The sequence below is a fragment of the Myxine glutinosa genome, chromosome 1, assembly GCF_964187855.1.
Source record: "Myxine glutinosa chromosome 1, kmMyxGlut1.1, whole genome shotgun sequence".
Taxonomy (NCBI): domain Eukaryota; kingdom Metazoa; phylum Chordata; class Myxini; order Myxiniformes; family Myxinidae; genus Myxine; species Myxine glutinosa.
The window spans coordinates 245968224-245983720 of record NC_136261.1 but is presented as its reverse complement, the minus strand read 5'-3'; the positions used below and the strand labels follow the sequence as shown (position 1 = coordinate 245983720).

General features: G+C 42.2%; 1 protein-coding gene across 7 annotated transcripts in view; it reads left to right on the top strand.

Moving 5' to 3' along the window:
- Positions 1-15103, top strand: part of LOC137435788 (AT-rich interactive domain-containing protein 4B) — a 198729-nt gene extending 183626 nt beyond the window's left edge. For 5 of the 7 annotated variants that reach the window (XM_078785606.1, XM_068129745.2, XM_068129738.2 and 2 more), the window contains 2 exons: positions 7465-7560; positions 11140-15103. In XM_078785606.1, coding sequence (XP_078641732.1) covers positions 7465-7560; positions 11140-11222 — 179 coding nt within the window. In that variant the 3' untranslated portion in view covers positions 11223-15103. The remainder of the gene's footprint in view (positions 1-7464; positions 7561-11139) is intronic. The other 2 variants (XM_078785603.1, XM_068129751.2) reach the window with 1 other exon arrangement.
- Positions 15104-15497: the final 394 nt, after the last annotated feature.

Here is a 15497-nt window from a genome sequence, read left to right as displayed (position 1 = left end):
TCGCGTGTGGAAGGATCGCTCCGGCAGATCCAACGTCAAGGGGGTCACCAGTAAAGCGCGGCGTTACGCGCGCTGCTTGCGAGCAAGGAGGAAGCGGACAAGCGGTAACTTATAAGCGTCTTTATTTCAGGAGCTCACTGTAACACTGGCGCGCTCCGGGCTGCGCGCCCGGTGTATATCATGAGGCCACGCCTACCCCTCGGGCATGGCCACCGCCCACTTGGTGCGCGGAATTATGTCACCACGCCAGTGGGCTTTTGTGTCCGCCACAATATAATATAACAAATATCATGAAATATTTACATTTTGTAGTCCATTGTATAATTCAAATAAACATCGATGCAAATTTCGCATGTGGAAAAAGTAAGTACACCCCTACATTTATCACTACTTCAAATACCTAAAATTAGAATCAGGTGCACCAGCTCAGGTGCAAATGATTAGAACATCGTTAGAGAGAATCTTGGAGGAACCTGTCTTATTTATAAACCTCAGACATTTAGTTTGGTTTGCTCTTTGTTGTTGAAGTGTGCGGTGTCACTATGCCCAGATCAAAAGAGCTCTCTGAGGCCTTCAGAAAGAAGGTTATAGATGCCTACGAGTCTGGGAAGGGATTTAAAAAGATCTCCAAACAATTTGAAATCAATCATTCGGCTGTCCGGAAGATCATCTACAAGTGGAGAAGATTCCAAACAACTGCCCACTTGTTCAGGCCAGGCCGCCCCAGCAAGTTCAGCCCGAGAGCAGACCGCAAGATGCTGAAAGAAGTCTCTAAGAACCCCAGAATGTCATCACGGGACCTACAGGTAGCTCTTGCCACTGTTGATGTCAAAGTGCACGAGTCTACCATTAGAAAGAGGCTGCACAAATTTGATCTACATGGGAGGTGTGCCAGGAGGAAACCTTTGCTGTCCAGAAAGAACATCAGGGCAAGACTAAAGTTTGCCAATGAACACCTAGGCAAATACCAGCACTTCTGGAACAATGTGCTCTGGACAGATGAGTCAAAGGTAGAGCTATTTGGCCACAGTACCAGAAGACATGCTTGGCGAAAACCAAAGACAGCATTTGACCACAAGAACCTGATACCAACTGAAAAGCATGGTGGTGGAAATATTATGGTTTGGGCCAGCTTTGCTGCATCAGGGCCCGGGCAGCTCACCATCATATAATCCACGATGAATTCTTCATTGTACCAGAGGGTGCTTGAGGATAATGTGAGGTCATCTGTCGGAAAGTTGAAGCGCAACCGAAGGTGGACCTTGCAACATGACAATGACCCTAAACATACCGGTAAATCCACCAAGGAATGGCCGAAAAGAAAGAAATGGAGGGTTCTGGAATGGCCAAGTCAAAGCCCGGATCTAAATCCCATCGAGATGTTGTGGGGTGATTTGAAACGAGCTGTGCATGCAAGAAACCCCTCAAACATCGCACAGCTGAAATAATTCTGCATGGACGAGTGGGCAAAAATTTCTCCCAGTTGATGTCAGAGACTGGCAGACAGTTATAAGAAACGCCTACTTGAGGTTGTTTCTGCCAAAGGGTGGCAATACCACCTAGTAGAGCCAAGGGTGTACTTACTTTTTCCACATGCGAAATTTGCATTTATGTTTATTTAAATGATACAATGGACTACAAAATGTAAATGGTTCATGATATTTGTTATATTATATCACCTTTATCTATCAATATTGTTGAAATGAAGATCAAATAGCTGTATGTTCAAATATGTTGAAAAATTCAAAACTTTATATGGGGTGTACTTACTTTTTCACGTGACTGTAGCTGTTTATCACCATGTAATCTGTCCTGAAATTGATCTAAACACTGTCCTGTGCTCTCATTGTAAGCAGTGTTTATGTCATTGTCATACAAACACATAATCATATTGATAGGTATTTTTGAACATTAATTTCACTTTTGCGGAGTTGCGAAGAAGCTGCTGTGGCCCAACATCGGACTTCATCTGTACTGTATATTAAAGTAGATTTCTCCCTTTGTCCATGCCTCTGTCTGCCACGCTCTTTTCGCTGTGATGTCAATATGCCGTTACGTCTAACACTAGGCTGAATTATGATAGGCATGCAAAAACACATCAACCCTACTCTGCACAGATCGAACCGCTTGGCCTCTACGCAAGGCATGTTTCAATGCTTTGCCAAATGCCTCAGCCTGGTCATTTGTATTTGTGTGGTAGGCGCCGACCTCAGGTGTTTGATACCATTAGCATGCATAAACACAGCAAACACCTCAGATACAAACTGCGAACCATTATCCTAAACTAAAATCTCCAGAATCCCCTTGTTTGCAAAAATACTCCGCAGACGCTCCACTGTGTTCTCTGCCGAGGTGGACTGCATTATAGCTACTTCTGGCCACTTTGAGTTTGCGTCGATCACCACCAGAAACATGCGGCCCATGACTGGCCCTGCAAAGTCTGCATGAACGCACTGCCACATTCTATCAGCAGGTGGCCATAACAACGACACACGTGAGGGATTGTCAGCATCAGTTTGACACATATCACATGCTTTTACCGTCCTCTCGATGTCCGCATTAAGCCTGGGCCACCACAAAGAACTTCGGGCTAAACTCTTTGTTTTGACCATACCCAAATGACCCTCATGCAACTCATTGAGACAGCGCTGACGTAAAGCAGCAGGAATGACCACCCTCATGCCCCACATTACACAACCTTGAACTAAAGACAGCTCAGATGCCCGTGATGCATATAGAGTGTATTCTGACGTCGAGGGCAACTCACGCCAAGAACCTGACAAAACAATGTGCGCAACATGTGACAGCACAGGATCACGACGAACGGCAGCGGCCACTTCCGCAGCGATTACCGGACCACATTCAATCTGTTCCAACATGAACACCTCCACGTCATCGACAGGTTCAGCACCGGCCTTTGTTGACGGAAATCGAGGCAGGCCATCACAGTTATCGTGCCGTTCAGAAGCACGAAATTTGATTTCATTGTCGTACGTACTGAGGACAATACACTATCTCTGTAGCCACGCAGCCTTAGTGACTGGAATGTCTTTCTGAGGATTGAACAAGAACTGAAGCGGCTGATTATCAGTTTGTTGGAGAAAATGCCGACCTATCAAGTACTGACGAAATTCCAAAACGCCCCATACCAAACTCAGCGCTTCGAGTCCAATCTGACCATAGTTCTGCTCTTCAGCTGTCAGAGCACATGACGCAAAACACACCTGATGCTCAGCTCCATCACTCATTACCTGAGACAGGACGGCACCGATGCCGTACGATGAGCTGTCACATGCCAGAATGAGGACGTGAAGGTTCGTAATGTGCGAGTAACTTGTCTGCAGTAAGGTGAGCTTTGACTCGTTCAAATGCTGCTTGTTCCACCGGACTCCACCTCCAACGAACATCTCGACGCTCAGTGCTTAGGTTGCTGACGTACACTACCGGTCAAAAGTTTTAGAACACCTCAATTTTTGCAGTTTTTATTGAAATTTACGCAGTTTAATGTCCAGTGAATTAACCTGAAATGGTACAAAGGTAAGCAGTAAACTGCTCGAGGTAAAAAAAAAAAAAGAAGAAGTTTAGGTTAGCAAAAACGGGAAAATAATGTAAATTGCACAGTTATATTGTAAAAAAAAAGGCCTTCTTCAGGGAACAAGTAATGGGTTAACAACTTACAGCTGTTCTGCAGCAATGTAAGTAAATTAAGCCTTGAAAGTTGATGCAAACAATTCCTGCAGGTGTCCCAACCTCTGCTGATTACTTGATTACAAACCCCCTGTTTGTTTAAAAGCAGTATTGTAACAGACTGTTATTACACCCTCTGAAGCATTATTTGGACAATATTGCACTGCAGGAAGTAGTATATTGGAAACTGGAGGAAACTCTGACAGGAAGAGGTCTGGCAGACCCAAAGCCACAACAGAATCAGAAGACACGTTTCTGAGAGTCAACAGCTTGCGTGATAGGCGGCTCACAGAACAACAGCTTCAAGCACAGCTTAACTCTGGTCGAAGTAAGCAAGTCTCAGTTTCAACTGTGAAGAGAAGACTTTGAGCTGCAGGTTTGACAGGTCGAGTGGCAGTAAGAAAGCCATTGCTAAGATGGCAAAATAAAAAAGAGGCTTGCCTGGGCCATGAAGCACCGCCAGTGGATGACTGAAGACTGGAAGATGGTCTTATGGATCGATGAATCAAAATTTGAAATCTTTGGTTCATCACGCAGGGTTTTTGTACGCCATCGAGTAGGCGAAAGGATGGTCCCTCAGTGTGTGGCACCAATTGTCAAACATGGAGGAGGAAGTGTGATGGTCTGGGGCTCTTTTGCTGGATCCTCAGAAATATGCCCTGTTGATCAAACTCACTGCCATCCCCGACCGCATCAACCAATGATGGTGCCCACCCCGACAGCCCCTCCGCACATGACCTGTCTTACCACACAGGTAACACACTGCATTCCGAAATGGACAGCTCCCACGAGAATGTGAACCACCACATCCCTGACAAGGCTGCTGTGGTAGTTGCCCCTGTAACGTACTGCTTGCATGTACCCGGGAAGAAGACGAAGAAGAAGAAGAAGAACCCTGCTCCACCAACCCAGTTGGACAATTGCAACCATGTGACCCTCCTGCAGGAGAATTGCAAGCATGTGACCCTCCAGCAGCTATGGCATTAACAGCCGAGTCCTCCCCAGCAATGGCACGAACATCCTTTCTGGCTTGTTCCACAACAGCCGCAGTTTGAACCGCTTTGGCAAATGTAATCTCTTCAAACGTCATCTGTAAAAATTGACGTGACCATCTTCTCATCTCGCAACCCCACGATAAAACAATCCTTCAATCTTTTTGATTGTTCATAGTCACCAAAACGACAATCTCCCGCCAGATGCTTAAGCCTGGACACAAAATCAGCTACCCTTTCATCGGGAAACCGAAACAGGTTGTCAAACTCGTGTCACGATAACTGTGGCGACTTGCCTAGTTTAATATGATCGTGCAGCGTCTTCCCTATGGACTCATAGGTAACAGCATCACCCGACGTCCTCACTGGTGAAATCAAATCGCACAGCAAACGGAAACCTCTGCCGTGAGGGACGACAGAAGAATCGCTTTCTGCTTCCCCGCCTCGACGATGTCGTTAGCGATGAAATAAAAGCTCATCTGCTGCACAAAAAGTTGAAAGTTGTCCACAGAATACTCCGGGACCTTTCCATACGACGTAGCCATGGTCCATAAAAAAAATCCTCATCACCAATTGTAATGTCTTTGTTATAAAGATGCGGACACGCAGATAGGATCAAGCACCATCTTTATTCCAGGCAACGGCAACACAGGCCTCACTCGGCCCCGCCCACTGCGGCCTCACTCAGCCCCGCCCACAGCGGCCTCACTCGGCCATACACGGCACTACACTAAACCTCTCTATTCTTTGATCGTGTGTTATCTCTGTGTGTGTTGCATTCGACACTGTTTTGCGGAGACTGCCCAGTCTGCATCTCTTTTGTCGTGGTTTGTCTCCACTGTCTACAACTTCATGCTCCTTGGTTGCTCCCTCAGCAGCAAGCTACAGATCGATAGCTGCTTTCGCCTCAATACAAAGGAATTCCCTTGCATTTGCAACATACCCTTCTGAAAATTTGCTTTTGAAGTGCAAGTCAAGGTGTGTTGTTACATGGAGGAATCTCACGGTGTTTTCATCGTCATACTTACGTATCTCCCAGGTACTTAATGATGTGTGTCTTCAGATCTGCTTTGAACTGCACACTACCTGGCTGCACCTCTAAGATATCATTGCACAAAAGATGCAACATTACAATGATAGCAGACACCATAACATACGTCTCGCCTAATACAACGTCGGTGAAATCCACCAGAGGAGATAGCATCTCGTTTATGGTGGTCAAGACATCTATATCTTGCCACATTTGAACCAGTGAGCCATCTGACGAATCGCCAGGAAAACGCCATTCACCTCCTCTCTTTGTTCGAGGAGTTGGTTGATCACCTTTTGCCGGGATCCCCATCTTGCAACACTTTCCTGCAATTATGGATTACATTTTTGGGGGTTTCTTAAAATTGGATTCCTGCTCGACTAAAGCATATGAAAATCCCTTATGACTGGATAACCATGTCCAATTTTTTTTTTCTGCAACGATATCTCTAAAGCTTATATCGTTGTGCTTACCATCTGGAGTGTGAGTTGTGGTAAATTCAGAGCTGCTTGTTGTATGATAAGATCACGACTACAGGCAAAGGGGTGCGAGAATGCACCAATGGTGTTTTTGCAAATGGCAATTGTGCGGTCGATGCACCTGTCATTTCTCATGGTGTTGTATATTGCTCAGTGTAGATTGTGACCAAAGCATGACAATTGAGTCCATTGCAAAGAATTGCAGGCTGCCACAATATTAAGCCCATTAACTGTCATTATACAAACTCATCATTATGCAGAATAGCTTCCTGTCCCTACGATGTGATTACATCGTGGTTTTCAGGAAGGTACATTTCAGTAAACTTCGAGATTGGAGTTTGCACATCTCACCGGTCAAATGTATGGTGTAGCTGTGAAAGGGTGTCATTTTTTTCGCCTGACCACATATCCGAAGTTGAAGCGAAGAATCGACATGTGCCAATTCATTGGCTACTTCTCCTATTAGTTCATTGTATAGTTTGGGAATAGCTATTCGCGAGAAGTAACATCAACTGCGTCGGATGTATCTATGGTCGAACCCATGTAGCAGATTAAGAGACCGGGTCGTTATTCTACCTGTCCAAATACTGCGTGTCCTTTGCCAAGAAGTTTGTTCCTGCATTCGTGAGACTATAACTTTTGTAATTTGTCTGGCTGGCAAACATTGCAGTTATCGTGGTCTGATGAGACCGACTTGATGTCGAAGGCTACCTTGAAGATGAGGTTACGATGCCTCTTCCTTTCTAAGTCTGGACTATGCATATGTCGGGATGTGTCGACCGGAGATGAACATAACAGTAAGAGGTACTAGCCTATTTTACCTTCATAACCTTCTGACAATGTCGGCACACTTCCTCATTTTGGTCCAACGGCACAAGTCCAAAATGTTGCCATAATCTCCGCTGAAACATTTGGCTTTGAAAAGAATGACATCATCAAATTGTGATCAGCGGTTGAAGTTCCTTCTCCTTGTCGATCACCGTAACATCTTTACCTTTAATACCTATACAGTAGTGAAGTCCAGATCCCAATGACTACGATGGTAGTAGAGATGGTGACGAGGATTATGTTGGGTGGTGGTTATAGGGATGAGTGGTTATGCTTGACTATGGTGTTTGGCACTCTGAGGGCAGCATGTTTGTGAGCTGCCCTTGAGGCAGTGCATTTTGTACGTGCGCTTCACCATCTTGATATAAGCTCTCCTGCACAGGGTCTGAGTCCTGCAGAGTTCAAATGCGGTGATTGTACCGGTTCAAATAGTCGCCCTCCTCCTCAGGCACAGGCTCAGGATCCTCAACAGAAGACCCTGATGATGAGACAGGAGAACTGGCAACTGAGTTGGGACGAAGTTTTCTCACCATCCACATGAAAGGCGAGAGAGAATGGTGTTGCGTATATCTTGTTTTTATTTTTTACTGGGACTATCTTGTTGTGATAAAATGAGTCCTGCATGTCGATGTTCTTCCTAAAGCAATGAAAATACGTTTCAAAATCTTCAGTTTATGATACCGCACACGACTTTTTCCATCATCGAATTTGCCGATATATCGACAGTTTGAAAAATGTAGTATCTTGTTGACGATATTTTTCCAATGTCATATCAAGCCGATAATATTGATATATCGCCCAGCCCTACTATGCCATACTTATTTACATGGTGATAATTTGGGTTCTCCCTCACCTTAACCACCCAGGATTCTAAACCTTTTTACAATCAGTTAAACTTAGGTTTGTGAAATATTTCAATGAAACTTTGGTTCGTCAAATGATTTGCAAAAGTTGAAGGATTTGCAAAAGTTGAAGTTACTGCAGACAATCTCAGCAAAGTTCTTCATTCCACCACTTGTCACATTTTAATTTTGCCTTTCATCCAGTAATTCCTTGCTGGACGTCTTTCCAATTTATAAATGGAGGATGCCTTTTACAATTACTCCTGAGATGTCGAATGTGCTTTGGACATAGTGTGGTTTCCAGCCTTACTTGTGCATGTCAAATGTTTGCTCTTGCTAGCCACAGCTCACATCTTTCTGGCTGACCTTTTAAACATTTTATTGTTGTCCTTTGTAGCCTTCAACCTCATCAAGATATATCTTCATGATGGAAAAGGGAGGAGGCCTTTTGGAGTTTTTTTTTGTTTTTTTTCATTGCAGGCAAGATGGTAGCCTGGCAGTTATTGACCTGCTTCTTTGGGCTTTACTCCTTCCTTCCCTTCTGTTATCCATCCTTTACCAGTTCTCCTTGGTATACTTTGTGTCAGCTATTTTTAGTTCACCTGGAACATACGAGGATTGCCCAAAACGTTTTGCAACACTTTTTATACTTCAGTCAAAATCAACAGGAAATGTCTGCAACTTATTCTGTGGTTTATTTTGAATGTCCCACTTACTACTGCAGTGCCGCGGAACAATACGTTTTCTAGCGCAAGCGCAGAGGGTCGTCTAAATGGCACTATGTGGTGATGAGCGTTTTAAACAACGGCCTGTTATTTAACTTCTTGAGGTGGAGAAGGAATCGGTAACGAACGTTCACAGGTGGTTAAAAATGTATACGTAGTCAATGCTGTTGATAAAAGCACTGTTAGTAGTTGGGCTTCACAAATTGCTGGTTCTGAGAAAGGCCAAGCGGGGCTCAGTGACGGGCCTCGCTCTGGCTGGCCAACAACAGCAGACTCTCCGGCGTTGCTTCAACGTGCTGATGAACTCATTCAAAAGGATCGACGGATTACAACCAGAAGGCTTGCAACTGAGCTCTCAGTATCCAAGGGAAGTGTGAACAACATTATTGATGCCTTAGGATATTCAAAAGTGTGTGCACGTTGGGTTCCACGAAGCCTAACCGACGATCACAAAACTTTGCGGAAAGAGATGTGTTCAGATTTGCTCTCCCGGTACGAGGCTGATGGTGAAAGCTTTTTGTCATGGATCGTCACTGGGGTTGAAACATGGATCCATCACTTTGAACAGAAGACCAAAAGACAGTCAATAGAATGGCATCATCCAACTTCTCCTCAGAAGAAGGAGTCTAAGGTTACCCGTTCAACAGGGAAAGTCATGGCCACTGTTTTTTGGGATGCAGAAGGCGTGATTTTGGTAGACATTATGCCACGTGGTCAAACCATTAACTCAGATCTGTACATCCAAACTCTTTAAAAATTGCAGAAGTGTTTTAGGAGAGGAGAATTCGACCTCACGAAAATGTTGCTGAAATCGTTCAACACGACAACGCACGACCATACACAAGTTTGAAAACACAAGAAGCAATCACAAAACTCGGATGGACTGTTCTTCCCCACCCACCCTACAGCCCAGATCTTGCTCCCTCAGATTTCCACCTCTTTGGAACCTTCAAAGATGCCATCCGTGGGAAAAGGTTTAGGAGTGATGACGAGGTTATTGAAGAAGTGAAGAATTGAAGAAGTGGTTGTCAGTGCAGGATTCAGACTGGTACAAGAAGGGGATACATGCTCTTGTTTCTCGCTGGTGCAAGGCTGTTGAAGTTGACGGAGATTATGTAGAAAAATGAGTGTAATAAATACATCTAGTTTTCCTATGAGTATGCTCAAATAATTCTATAATAAATTACTAGCAAAAAAAAATTGTGTTGCAAAACTTTTTGGGCAACCCTCATAGTTCCGGGGAGATTATGCAATGGCGCGTTGTCAGTCCGTAAACACTTGCAACTTCTTTTCCGAAACTGCTGATTGGATTGTGACGAAACTTGACACAAATGATATAGGGTATGTTGCAACTCAAGTTTGCATGAAAACAGTTGGTGTTTAAGGGTGTCTACTGGGGATCAAAGTGGATGCAGGTTTGACCCCCCAAAATAGGAATTTGCTTTTTCCTCTGAAACTACACATACTGTTTCGATGAAACGTGACCACAACCTTCATTACCCGTGATGTACCAAAGTTTGTTCACGGAATCAAGAAAATTGAGGTCGAAGGAGGTCTATGAGGGGTGTGGGGGGGGGGGGGGGGGTCAACGTGGATCCAGGTTTGACACCCCTCCCGACCCTCCCTTGCCCTCCCCCATCCCCCCCCTCCCTGCCGCCCCCCCTCCCCCATCCTCTCAAGTAGGTATTTGCTTTCTTCTCTGAAACTACACACACAATTTCGATAAAACTTGACAAGTGAGTGTTGATAAACACTCCAAAATAGGTATATAGATTTTTGTTTGTTAAAAACCTTATGATTACGTTAGTATGATTCTACATGCTACCCTGTCTTCTAGCAACCATTGAAATTAGTTTAAAATACCATGATGCTGTTTAAAATACCTTTTGTCAGTGTGGTATAGTGCTTTATTTTACCAGGTGAGTGCACAGGGGTATAGCTCCTATTTTTATTTCCTTCCATCCCGAGTATAAAATGTCTATATCTGTTTCAATGTACTTATCCCCCTCTTTTACCACTTTTTGAACACACTGCTTGTCTTTGCCCAGTCCTGAATTTTGCTCCATGTATTAACAAAGGTGCCACAAAAATACACTATGTCACACACATTTGTGGATGATTTATGCCTTTCCGTTGCTTCTGGATCAATCTGTTGTTCAAACACGATTCAGAAATCAGTTTGTGTGTTGTCCCAAAAAACACAGGTAATCTTTCACTTTTAAAATTGCAAAAAAACCCTTTATATTTGTAGGTCTTGCAGATTTAAAGAATAAAATGTCTGAAGGTCCGTTGAGCCATTTTATTTTTTATAAAAAATTTAATGGGTAGCCATCACAATGATAACTATTTTCTCAAACCTCTTCCAATTCAGCAGTATCTTCTGATACATTTTTGGCACATACATTGTCTTATCTGCATCCATCCCAATTTATCGCTATCCACAAAACAATTATAACCATATCTTGTTTCCGAGTGAACTGCATTGAAAAGCAAGTGAGGAATGCTTATTTTTGCATTGATTTTTCAACACTCACTTGTATTACCTTTCTTCCACAGCTCTGACTTATTCTGCAGCATCATTGGACTCTCATGCTGAGTCCATCTCCCCGCATGCTCCACTGGCTTTGGACTTCGGTTGACGTCTTCAATCAGTTGGCCAATTTGTGATAGGGCTGCTCATTAGTGGGGATGTGAGAGCGTTATTACATTGCTGGACCTTTTTAATCCCATGTATACCAATGTTGTTTGTGTAATACTAATTCCACATATTTTGGCTGCTTGCAGTCTGAAGCGCCAGTAATGTACCGAATATGGTCGACTGGCTCGCTTTGTTACCGGCTGGCTTTGAAATTGTCAGTCGAAATCCAGAATATGATTGGAACCACCAATGTACATGCTTTATAATTACAGTACTGAAGTTGTTTTGTTTTTTCTTTAATATCTTCAGGAATTGTTTACTGTTGCTGCAGCTATGGGTTGTACTTTCAATACGTGCCAAGTTATGTTTGGGTTCATATTCTAAGCCAGCACGCACACATTGGTATTTTTACTCGAGTCCATCAAAGCAAGGCTGCACGATTTTCACAGAATTTTTGAGAACTCTTTTGCTTGCATATATCACCTTTGTGATTTGATATATTTCTTTGATACTTTTTAGCAAAAAAATACAAAAACTATTTACAAAGGAAGTATATTCTCATAAAAAAAGAAAAAGTTAATGTATAGAAGTTGTCTATTGTCGGATTTCTTTTTTCTGTAGTCTGTGACGTTAGTGCGTTGTCGTTTTTGTAATCTGAAATTGGTGACTTGTAACGTTTTGTTGTGGGATTGCACAATACACAAAATAGGATTGACGTAGTGGTTTCATACTATTTAAGCATTAAGAACATTGCCAGTAGAAAAATTTGTGATGTAATGCGATTATTTTCAACGTTTTGATACATCTTTTCTTCATTGTTTTCACTACAAGTGTTAATTTTAAAACGTTATATTGTTTGGAAGACAAACAACAAATAAACACTTGTATTTAAGATTTTTACTTTTTCATCCTTACAATTTTCATCCGGTCGTCTTTGAAATGGCAGACCATTGCTAGCTTTTGTAACCATTATTTTATTTTAATTTTTCTGTGATTGCCACTCAGTCACAGAATCTAACCATTGGATAGTTTTGAGGATTAATGGTGCTAACCCAATGCTTCTCAAGCAGTTTCTCACTGCTGAAATGCTGGTCCGTGTGGACATAGGTCTGCCTTTGTTAATCGGATGCATTTATAGTTTGAGCTTAAGATAATGCCTCAGCAAATTTTGGTTGACACACACACACACACACATCGTAATCGTTTTGCGACATTCATGTGAATAGATTTTTGGCCAAAATTAAAAGACTAGAGTATGGATTGGAGAAGACTGTTTCCCACCCCACCTGTCCCCCCTCTTCCCAGTAATAACATTATATGAGGTTAGTTAACTTTTATTGATGGCATTTGATTGAGAATGACTTTATGCTTCCTATACCTTTCCTCCATTTGTCTTTCCACGGTAAAATACTTGCTTCTTGCAATTGAGAAAAACTACAAATTTCTTCCTGCAATCTATTGCCAATGCTTCTTAGGCATGATTATTATCGCATCCCACATGATGCCCTGTTTCTTTGTGCCTAGTTTGTTTTTGAAAGTCTGAACGCTTTTCTTGTATCGAATGAGTATTTGCCCATATTTTGATTGAAGTTTGATCGGTGAAAAGGTTGGTGAGTGCTATGAGAGTCAACCTGACACTATTTTGAGGAATGCTTGGCTCTCCAGGTTCCCCTGGATGCAAAAAGTTCATCTGCTAGGAAAGAAAGCAATAACTAGGTCCATTAGATGTCGTCCACACTTCCAGAAAAAGCGTTATAATACTATGTATAATGAAGTCTTGCCTTAGTCATTTAGAATTTCACCTAAAATAGAAAAATGTAGCTTCTCAAAGGATTGCTTAATTTCTCTGGTCGCAGGCTGTTTTTCTGAGTCAAACGTCTTATTAGCATCATTTGTTTTCATATATTTAAAACCACTTTTGCAATTGCGATTCTTCCATTTTTTTTCAATGTTGTATTCTTTTCTTTCACTTGTTCCAACATTGCCGTGAAGTTTTATTTATACTGAGTTGATAATGCGATTTTGGGAGCACCACCCCAGAGTTTTCTTCGTCTTTTCCACCCTATCTTTTTAATAAGGCCCTGAGGTCTCACTTTTTATTCACTCTACATCTGCTATGTCTCGTCACTTGTAAAATGTAAGGACCCTAGTCTCCTCCGTTTGCACTCACCTCTGCCCCAAACTGTACTAATGTAAATCCCCAATCGACACAAGCAATTGGCCCGTAGCATGTTCATCACATTCTTGTTTTGTGACTTGATATATTTTTTGGCGGGTGGGGAGAGGGTCGAGGGTGGTGTTGGGGAGGTATTTTATAAAAAGCTCTCTTTGTATTGTATTTGGGAAATTATTCTGCACTGATGTTTGAATCACCAACACAAATTGGAAATGCAGTTAAAAGGATATTTGAGCAACTTGCAGGAAAACCACTTAGTCTCGGAAAGGCAATATAGCTTTATCGAAAGCAATATTGTTGTTGCACCAAAAAACGTTTCAATGGTTTGTATTCACAGTCGCACTAATCGAACAACTGGTGCTGCTGAGTTCTGCACGGCATTTTGGGTTATTGGGAACTAAGACAATGTTGTTTCTCCGAATGGTCCTTTGCCAAAAGATGCTGGATCCACTTCGTCTTCTTCTTTCATTGAAACCGAATTCAGTTAAGTCCAAAGACGAGCATTGAGCATGCAACATTGGAGTTGAAAAGCCAAGCCGACACAAACATGGACTGTTATGGTGTTCAATTAAATTTGATTCTTATTCACTCGCATTTAATTTGGCTTTTGTTAACATTTGTTTATCAATTATTTAAGTTCATTGAAATTTTACCCACGAGTATTAAGGTACAAAGCAAGGTCAGTTTGCGCTTCATTAACCTACAAGCTTTGATTCATACCAAATTCAAAATGATCAAAGTACCTCAAATGTGTCCGAATTTACATCGCAAGAATCTATGGAATTAGTATTGTTGTATTTGCTAGTGCAAGTACAAGACATTTGTCCGTTTACACAGTATGCATTCTTTCATGTTTCGATTATAAGGTTGTTAGGTCTCCTTCCAAATGAACCAAGCAACCAACCTCATGAATGTCACGTCACATACGACATTGCTTCATCTGCCTTTACATTTTACTTTACATTTTACTTGTCTGCCTTGCCGATGTGATAGTGCTTTGTCCGTCTTGCATGTCACACTTCCTAGCCCTGCTTTTGTTTGTTTGACGTCGTTGCACCATATTTCTTATTACTCCTTATCATCTTGCAACCTTCTGCAAAAAGCCATGCCGGTGTAGTTGATATCATTTTTCGACAGTGTGCTCACTATATTACACGACGTTGGTTTCCCATTTGATCACTGTGAATTATTCTTTTGTCGTTTGTTTAAGTTAAAAAGTAATGACTTGAGTATATATAAACAGAGTAATAAACTGATGTATGAGACAGACTTTCATACAAGCCGCTCTTTTGAAATAGTAACTGTTGCTAATTATTAGCACGTTGTAAACGTTTGTGTACAAGTCCATATGTGCTGACTGATAAAGCTATATCCTAAGTTGCCCAAAAAGCATCCAAGCACTAAACCACACTGTTCCTCTAACCGATGCAGTAATTCTGAAATATTTTGTTGTACGCTGTATTTAGTTGAATTCATTTAGAATTCATTTACTGAGTTTTGATAACATGGAACCACTAACTTTGGATTAGCCGACGCTTTTCAGACATGTTGTATATTTCAATATCACTAAAAGGTGCTGATCTTGTTTCTGCTTTCTCTGAATTGTTGAAGAATCATTTCTTGGATACTCTGCAGTCCACACGAAGGACTGTTTTAATGGCTGTTTTGATGTATTCATTCTTTACAATAAAAACCCCAGGCTTGCTGGCAATTGTCCTGTCGTCAGGAAGAAAGCCATGATTGTTGGGAATCTAACCATTGACCCTCCGATTTAGCAGCCGGGTATGGCATTCTCACACAGGGTTTTAAAATCTTCTTCACAATTTTTGTTTTTTTGTTCATGTTCTTTACACTCTTCAAGTTGTGAAAAATTATACCTATGGGAAAACGTTTAAATGCATTATGGACTTTCCTCGAAGTCCTTGCAGTGTCCATATGTTTTATACCTCTCCCACCTCCCTCCAAGGCCTCTCCCTCCCACAGATCTCTCGATGTCCCTGCTCTCAAATGTTGTGTTTGTGTCCTTCCCCCTCTCTCCCCATCTTGTCTACCGCTCCCCTTATTATATGTTTTATGAGTCGGTTTGACTTTTTGTGTGAT